This window comes from Columba livia, chromosome 2 (assembly GCF_036013475.1).
Source record: "Columba livia isolate bColLiv1 breed racing homer chromosome 2, bColLiv1.pat.W.v2, whole genome shotgun sequence".
NCBI classification, from domain to species: Eukaryota; Metazoa; Chordata; class Aves; order Columbiformes; family Columbidae; genus Columba; species Columba livia.
Genome location: NC_088603.1, coordinates 64428764 through 64438229, shown reverse-complemented (window position 1 = coordinate 64438229; position 9466 = coordinate 64428764). Strand labels below are relative to the sequence as shown.

Here is a 9466-nt window from a genome sequence, read left to right as displayed (position 1 = left end):
AGATGGCACTTGTCACTGAGATGAAGGAAATGTTTAAGCAGGCTAGTGTTCTGCAGCCTCTTTCTCAGGCAGTGGTGATTTTAGAAACATTTTATGCTTTTATGATTAGTTGTGCTTTCATGATTAAGCCACAGAACATAAGCTGCAGTTTAACTGGTTTGCAGAGAGTAAAACAGCTTTTACTGTTCTGAAGATCAGTCAGGCACATGTTGGGAGTTGGGCAATCCTGTAAGTAAAAGATGCTCCGTGCTTTGACTTGGAATTGAAGTAACCTTCTTGCTGTAAATGGTCATGCCCTTTGTCTCAGCCCTACTGCTTATGGAAGGGTAGAGTTATCTTCGAAGGTTTATGTAATGTGTTCAGAAGTTCTAAGTGAATTTTAGCACTTGTTTAAAAAAGCACTTTCAATGTCAACTCCCTGCCTTCCAAAACACAAGAAGTTGGTGGTTTATTCACTTTTATCAGTGATGTTGAAGCTGCTCAGCACAACTGGCATGTTCAGGAATCACTACTGACAATCTTCTGTGGCACAAGCCCATAGAGATGTGCATCAGCCTCCTCCAAGGGGAGGGGGGAGGCTACTGATGTTACTGAAACGTGCAGTGCAATAACAGGCAGGTTCCATTCTTCAATGAAGCTCATTCGGCAGACAGTATTCCCTTGTAGGAGTCAAGCATTTTAAGAGGTACCACGTACACTTTGGCATCATGCAGCCAAATACAATTAAAGTTGCTTTTACGGTGTATATTTTTTTCCTTACAGAGAGACACTTGTATCTCATAGTACCTTTTATTATCAAGATTTAGCACAAACTTCACACACACCGTTCCACAGATTTTTCTTTTCCAGTTTGGAAACAGGGAGCATAATCTACCCCTAGCTAACAGCAGTATTTTGGGTTATATTGCACACTACTATCTCTGATTACTGCAAAGCAACCATTGTACTTACAAACACTCAAGCATTGGGTTTGCTATAAAATAAGCCACAAAACTTGTGAAATTCCCACACTTGTCATGAGCACTGGTCAATATTTACACACAACCAATTAAACCCAAGGACAAGTACCACATGGAAACTCTTGCTGTGAACTACAGTAATTATTTGTTCTGCTCTCTGATGTACTGAATTATGTTACTTCTCTGAAAAAAAGATACTGTTTTGCTTTGGTCAGTAGGAAGGGAAGGGATCAGATACTGTACTGCTTCTATGTTTGAGTACAGACATAAGCTATGGCAATACAACATATCTCCATTAGCCTGACCTGAGTGTGGAGGATACAGGATACCATATCTGAAAGAGTACCTGACAAGTTCCTAGAAGGAAAGACAAAACTTTATTAGTAGTTACATAAATGTAGTGATTTCAGCTCAGAAATGGTTCCAGTTACAATACTATATGATTTGCAATAAATAACATTTTATAGAAACAGATCCTAATACAAATTCTGTAATAGCTCACCCATCCACCCACAGGCAGAAGTGCTTCCATACAGAGACAAACTATGGATGTGCAGCTCATCTGCACTTGATTTGTAGCCTATGCAAAATAACAAGTTATTTGCCTTTTCTCCTTCCTTTTTAAAATTTTATTTTTAAGGTTCCCTCCCTTGCTTTGGGGAGTTCAGGACCTAAAAGGTATGTGAAATGGGTTCTCCTTCGCTACAGAAATATGGGATTAGTACTCCAGGTAGGGATCAATGATAAGCAATAGCTGATGTTAAGAAACTCTAGTACACCTCTATCCCATTTCCCGTCTAGAGGAGTTTACATCTCTCAGGCGTCACATAAATGGCTCATAAGACTAAAGCAGCTGTAATTTAATTTACCACTGTCCCAAAGTTCCAGCTGACTACTTACTGCCCATTGTAAGTATATTGACGGGTAAAACTAGTTTCACTTGAGGCTTAAAACAAGCACAGGAAATTTGTCTAAGAACTCAATTATTTCAAGAACATCAGAACTATCTAAGGAAAGTTTAAATCCAGCATAGAGAACATACGCAAGCGCTCATTCTCTCTCTGTTAAGTTCCCACACTGTTAAGTCCCTTGCATGTGTGCACACTTCTGCTTGCCCACAAGAGACAAAGAAAGAAAAGGAAAATTAGCATCATATAAGCAAACACAGCTGGCAACACAAAACAGATGCTTGAATAGTACCTATATCTGATAGAGGGAGACTGCTAATACTGTTCACCCAAAAGGACATAGTTGAAAATGTATTCTTACACATGAAATGAGAATAAACTTTTTTTCCTTTCCCAAATAAACAATCCTCTGCAACTAGATAGTTCACAATTTTCTTGAACTTCTCATCAATCTATTCAGTTAATACAAAAAGCTGAGAACTTGGATATGTATCTCAGCAAATTGGGCAAAGTAAATTTTGCTCCGTACTGCAGCAGCAGTTTTGTTAAGAAAACTAAAAACACAAGCCAATGACCTGTTGCAGCATGGCAGTTTCATGCTGCATATACACTGTGTTGAGGACAGAACCTGAGTACTGAACCTGTTTAAAGGCTCAGGCAGTAACGGTTAAGAAAGTTTTCTTACTTAAAATGCAAACAAAAGCAGTCCTTTTACATCGCTGGACAATCTCTGCTTGTGCATGTATAAATGTAAAAGCAAGATACAAATGAAAATCCAGTAGCATCAAGTCTATGAGACTCTAAGTATCAGCACACTGTCTGCCTTCAAACGGAGGCAGTATCTTGTCATTGCCAAATGGAATTCTTTATATTCAGTGGACTCTGAGCCATACTGGACAAGCTACCTCTAGTCTCCTCTGCTTCTCAGTGCGGATGAGACTCTTGGAAATATCCCCATTCCTATTTCACAAAGAAGCTGCCAGCATTCTTCCACTATATGAAGGAAAACAGCATGTGGAGGTGAACGTGAAGACTGAGAACCTGTTTCAAACCCATCATAACCCAAAACAGAAAGCTAGTATCAGAATTCTGCCATTGTGTTTGTATCTTACCAGCTAGTTTTTTGACCCTTTCATTCCAGGTTCCTTCCACAAGGAAGCAACAGTTGTAAAAATAAAAATTATACTTAAGATAAAAAGCTTGCTATAGTCTCTCCTAAATTCCTGACAAAATCATGCTTGGCCAAGTGACACAAACGTGATATCACAAATTCACAAGAGCTCCGAACTATAGTTTTCAAGTTCTGTGCAAGTCCTGCATTAAGAGCAAGCCTGGTCTTAATGTAAGAGGAATTACTTCTCCTTCCAAGGAGGTAGAAGAAGCAAACTAGTAAAATTAGAAGCAGCTCAAAAATGTAAACTATATTCAACTTTCAAAACATAACTAAAACACTGCTAGCAACAAAGATGTCAAAGCATCATCTAGAGAACAGAATTTAATAAGCAACTTCCGCTTGCTAAAGCCTTATGCAATAAGAAATTGGTCTAATGTTTCTTATTTGTTAGAGTGAGAAATCCTTAGCCAAATCATGCATACGTTCTCATGGCACATGAACTTACTACCAATCCAAAGAGCTGAGCCCACAGTGAGTGAGTGTGTGTGTGTGTTTGTGTGTGTGTGAGAGGGAGAATAGCCCTGGGAATTCCACAGCATAGAGGAAAGCAGGTTTATGATTCCTGCAGTAGTTTTACTAGAGAATCAGTCTTTAGTTTTTTCAAAAAAGAAGATGCCTGAATTTTAATTCCTTGAAAGAACAACCTGCTAGGCTTGTGCACCAGCTTTAAAAATGTAAAATAAAACCAAAACACAAGTGATTGAGTGCATAAAACTGAAGGATGCTGCTGACTGCACTGACGTCCTAAAAGATAGGTTTATACATAAAGGCACAATGGATACAGTATTTAGCAGAAACATTAATGGCAGCGTGGCCAATACAAAGCTGTAGTTGCTTATGTTTGTTGGGTTTTGTTTGTTTGTTTTTTAAATGCACCTTTCCAAGAGCATAATTCCTGCTAGAAGAACTTGGGAATTTGTGCCGAGTAGATTAAGCCCGACACTTTGATTTTAAAAGGAAAAAAAAATAATGGTATTTTGAGTGGGCCTTAACTTTCATCAGGAATGCTTTAAAGTGAACATTGCAGAATTATGTTAACATACCTGGAGCAAAAACTGAAAGACATCAAAAGCTGACCTTGATTTTATTAACGAAGTTATCTAAAAATATATATGCACACACTCAGGAAGGGAGAGTGTAAGATAAAATACATTTGTTTCAATAAATAGCCTAAAACCCTCAGATGCATCCAGTTAAAACCTGGCTTCTGAAGAAAGTAAATCATACCATTTACACCACATCTTGCTGGTTGGCATGGGAATAAACATGGAAAGCACTTGCATTAGCCCTTTTTAGCTCTTCACAGCCTCTCCCAACACCATGACTGTTGAAGCCACACTCAGTTCTCCAATAAATGCAGGGCTCGGCACAGGATAAATGCTCCTCAGTGCAGCAGCAGAAGCCTTGGGAACTGTTGCTAGGTGCACTGGAGAATCAAAAGTATGAACCCACTCGTGCACATGTCATACGTGGCAGGTGCACCCGAATATACAGGCAGCTGCTCACCTCTGGATCGCCGCCTTTGATATTAAAAGCATTTTTTAATGATTACCCGAAAAGTTGAGAACAAGCCCAAGTTTGCCTTTACCTGGGAAGGGACACAATACATCTTTAATCAATTCCTGCAAAGGCACAAACACTCCCCCTCTACTATTGCTCACAATGCCTTGGCTGAACTCCTCCATACTGTGGAGATGCCATCGGGTGTTCACATGCATCAATACACAGGTGATATCTTAGCTGGTGGAGGTAACAAAGAACTGGCAGGGCAAGTAGCTAAAACCATTTGGAACCTGTTGACTTGCAACAGGTTACACATCCCACCTTCCAAATGTCAAGGTCCCAGACAAGAAATCAAATTCCTAGGGGCCTGGTGAATGGCTGGAACAGTTGTGATACCCAGTGATGCCCTAGGAGTTATTGAGAAGGGGCAGACTCCAGACAGCAGGACAGAGTTGCAGCAGTTGATGGGTACATTAGGTTATTGGAAAAAGCATAAATTGGGGTTCTTGGTGCTTGCCCGCCTTATATTATTTGCATCAAAAGAACAGAGAATGGGAGTGGACCCCACAACATATAGAGGCCCTTAATGTCTTAAAGGATAAACTCAAGACCTGTAAGAAGCTAGGCCCTTTCCCTTTGCCCACAAGAGTGTGTGCAAAGGTGCGGACTGGGCAGCATGTGCTGTTGCCAGGGGAAAACACATCCCAGAATATAACCCAGTGCCTTATAAAAGACTGTATGACCACGCAGCACGCATGTGCAACCTGGAGACCCCACCACCACCGACCAGCCACATGTGTGTACCTTTCAGGGACACAAGAGGCAGCCACCTCGTGAGTGACAGACAAGCCGCACCCCTGAGACACACCACTACACCTACCAGAGAAGTCACTTGGACCCATGCTGGTAATCTTTCTCTCTCAAACCCATCCCTAATCCTTGCTAAGTTTCCTACTTTCCTACTCTTTTTCTCTGTGTTCTATCACTATCTTCTTTACCAGTGTTCAATGAAGTTCCCAAGTTAAGTGGCATCTGACCTTGCTTGTGTCTTAATCTCACTCCAGGCAATATTAAAGAATCTCTCCAGCTTGGGGCTTCCTGGACAGGACCCCAATACAAGTAAGACTCACTACCCTTCAACAGTCTCACCTGGCCAGTGCAGAAGCCCAACGGAGAGCAGAGACTAACAGTAGACTAATGTGGCCTGAATGAAGTTACGTTAAGTGCTGCCATGCTGGACATGCTAGAGTTCCAATATGAACTGGAATCAAAGGCAGCCAAGTGGTGTGCCACAACTGACATTGCTAATGTGTTCTTCTCTATTCCTTTGGCAGCTGAGTGCAGGCCACCGTTGCTTTCACCTGGAGGGGCATCCAGCACACCTGGAATTGACTGCCACAGGGGCTGAAACACAGCTCCACTATTTGCCATGGACTGATCCAGGCTGCACTGGAAGAGGGCAAAACTACAGAACATCTGCAGTACATTCACAACATCATTGTATGGGGCGACACAGCAGAGGAAGTTTTTGAGAAAAGTGAGAGGATAATCCAGATTCTTCTGCAAGCTGGTCTTGCTATAAAACAAAGTAAGGTCAAGGGACCTGTACATATCCAGTTTTCAGGAGAAGATGGCAGGACAGAGATCATCAAATTCCAATGGATGTGGTTAACAAAATAGCAGCTATGTCTCTACCAACTAATAAAAAAGGGAACACAGACTGTCTTGGGGATTGTGGGTTTTTGGAGAATGTACATTCCAAGCTGCAGTCAGATTGTGAGCCTTCTCTATCAGGTGACCCAGAAGAAGAATTATTTTAAGTGGGGCCCTGAGCAGCAGCAAGCCTTTGAAAAAATTAAGTGGGAGATAGTCCATGCCGTGGCTCTTTGGCCAGTCCTGAGGGGACAAGACGTTAAAAATGTGCTCTACACTGCAGCTGGGGAAAATGGCCCTACCTAAAGCCTCTGACAGAAAGGATCAGGAGAGACTCATGGTCGACCCCCGGGGTTTTGGAGTTGGGGATGCAGAGGGTCCGAGGCCCGCTACACTCCAAGTGAAAAGGAGATATTGGCAGCATACAAAGGGGTTCGAGCTGCTTCAGAAGTGGTTGGTACTGAAGCACAGCTCCTCCTGGCACCTCAACTGCCAAGAGTTGGGCTGGATGTTCAGGTGAAAGTGAAGGTCTCCTCTACTCATCACACAACTGATGCCAGGTGGAGTTCCATCTACAGTAACAGTGCCCCTAGGGAATGGATTGAGTGTGCTTTTAATAGGTCGCTCTTCTGCTTCAAGACAGGGATTGTTTGTTTTGCCTGGATTAATAGACTGATTATGTTGGACCCATAGGCATTATGTTGCAAGTCCTAACACCCCCTGTGACTACTAAACAGGGGACCCGTATAGTGCAACTGGTACCCTTCAGAGCATGTGTCCCAAAGGCTTTAGATGCGGAAAGAGGTCAGAAAGGTTCTGGCTCTACCGGAGCCCCTGTGGTTGCTTTCACAGAAAAACTGACTTTGGACAAACCATCTAGGTTAGTTTCCCTATATGGGCCTGGAAGTGACATTAGGAGAAAAAGAATGCTTCAGATTCAGGAGCAGATGTGATGATTATCCCTCTCACTGACTGGTCTCCCTGTTGGCCTTTAGAAGCAGTAAACACCATGGTAGTGGGGATTGGGGGGGCCACTCCTACCCACATCAGCACACATATGGTAGGACAAGGGGCAATGGGTACAAACTAGAACACAGGAGGTTCCACTTAAATATGAGAACAAACTTCTCAATGAGGGTGACAGAGCACTGGAACAGGCTGCTCAGGGAGGTTGTGGAGTCTCCTTCTCAGGAGACATTAAAAAACCACCTGGACACCTTCCTGTGTAACCTCACCTATGTTCTTTGGGTTTGTTTGTTTGTTTTCTTTCCTTCACTTTCCTTCACTGTTCTGTTAAACTGTTCTTATTCCAACCGAGTTTTACCTTTGTTTTCTGCTTCTCCTCCCCAATGCACAGGGGGTGGGGGAGGAGCAAGCGAGCAGCACGTGGTTTTAGCTGCCAGCTGGAGGGGAACTGGGGCTAAACTGCAACAGGCATGGCTTTAAAGCCTAACAAACACACTGTAAAGAAATCCAGATTGAGAACAAGAACATCAAAACTCCGAACACACCTACCCTTCCCAAACACATAAAAGGATCTCTTCAGACCAGCACATCTAGTCACTGAATAGCCACAGAAAAAAAAGAGTAAAACAATCTAATATTTTCAAGCTAAATCTTTCTCAGTACCACTTCCCAAGACAATGAAGGTAGACACTGAACATCCTGCTCCATGTAGGTTATTTGGCCCCAGCATTCCACTACACAAACACCTGGCACATTCTTTAACTGAGCACTGAGGCTGACAGATGAAAACTCATCTCAGCTGAGGCTTCAGTTTCAAAAGGTCCAGAGCTCCTTTAAAGAGCTCTTTAAGCAAAAAGTTGTTTGGGATGCTCAAAATGCTTCTGAAGGTACACCACACCAAGTCCTTCCTGCTACTGTTTCCTGGCTGGATGTGGCAGAGCCCAGAGACCCAAAAGATGTTCATCATTACAGAAGCAGCATGACACTGGACTTCCCTGCAGGCACCATACTTTCTAGGTAAATACAGGGAACACTGCATCCTACAGGACACAGATGTATCACATTACAGCTGATTGAGTGCAACTGCTAATTGTAAACTTCCTTAAAAAAAAAAAGACATTTCCATCTGATGAGCACTACCCTAGAAAAGGAAGTCACAAAGCATAGTCAGAGATAAATACAATGCACTAAAAATGTCCTCTCTTTGTCTTCCCAACCTAAACTTACGATGAAAATGGAGCCTGTGGTCACTTACAGCTCTCCATAGTTGTAAGGGAATTAATCTGTATTTGCTTTTGCTGTTTAGGTCAGCATCACCATTACACTGCTTCTCTGAGAGCGAGCTAGGAGCACAGACATGAATCTGTATGCATCTCACCACTGTTAGTAGCGTAACAGCCCTGGCTACTTTTGTAGCATTGTTATAGGAAAAAAGGCCTTCTGAAGTGCAGATAAACATTCAGCATGGGACATGCAAGAAATAAGATGTGCTTTTCCTTGTTCTTGTAGCAGTAACAAAAGGAATTAGCAGACCATCTAATCCTTCCTCCTTCTTTCCCCTAACTGTGCTAGAAATTTACCCTTTCATCTGCAATTAGTTGATATTTTAGGATGTTTTTTGTTTTGGAAAACAGAGGTCGGCCAACATGTTTCAGATGTGTTGGACCAGCATGTTCTGTGCGTTTACCCTCATTCAGTTATCTGTCTTTGGAGCTGTAGTTGAAGGAAACTCCATTTCTGATGGATCCATTCATGAGGGTTTTAGGATTCTCTCTTTCAACCTTTTCTCTACTGAAGATAGTGTCCTGATCACTGTCAAACTCTGACTCAGAGACCATCAGACTGGAGTTGTGTTCTGTACTTCTATGTTTTATACCTGACAATAAAAAAGCAAAACAAGCTCATTAGAAACGTTTCACTTCTTAGTAACAACCAACCATCATCTCCTCTGCTGCTTAAAGCAAGATAAGTGAAAACATTCTCTTCAATCCAGCATAATAGCAAGTACCACTGCCACCACCAACAATGAGTTCACTGCAGGTCTATTAGTTTATGGCTCTGAAATGTTAATATACGCATTTAAAATTGAAAAAAATCAGATTATCTTAGTACATAGCTAACATACTTTTAATAGCTTGAATCTGGAAATTAGTCTGTCCGCTCAACTATCTGATTAGCACTAGTGGCAATGAAAAGTCATGGTTTCTACAGAAATATTATGTCTGTCTTTCTAGGACAGCAATTTCTCAAGACGATTTTATTTACCTGGATTCCAATATTTCCCTGCCAAAAACTGAAACTCA

The 9466-nt window shown here is 42.0% G+C and overlaps 1 protein-coding gene across 7 annotated transcripts in view; it reads right to left on the bottom strand.

Annotated features, from left to right (window-relative positions):
• Positions 1 to 770: 770 nt before the first annotated feature.
• KIAA0319 (KIAA0319 ortholog) overlaps positions 771 to 9466 on the bottom strand; it is a 68489-nt gene continuing 59793 nt past the window's right edge. For all 7 annotated transcript variants that reach the window (XM_065055176.1, XM_065055177.1, XM_065055175.1 and 4 more), the window contains one exon: positions 771 to 9039. In XM_065055176.1, coding sequence (XP_064911248.1) covers positions 8861 to 9039 — 179 coding nt within the window. In that variant the 3' untranslated portion in view covers positions 771 to 8860. The remainder of the gene's footprint in view (positions 9040 to 9466) is intronic.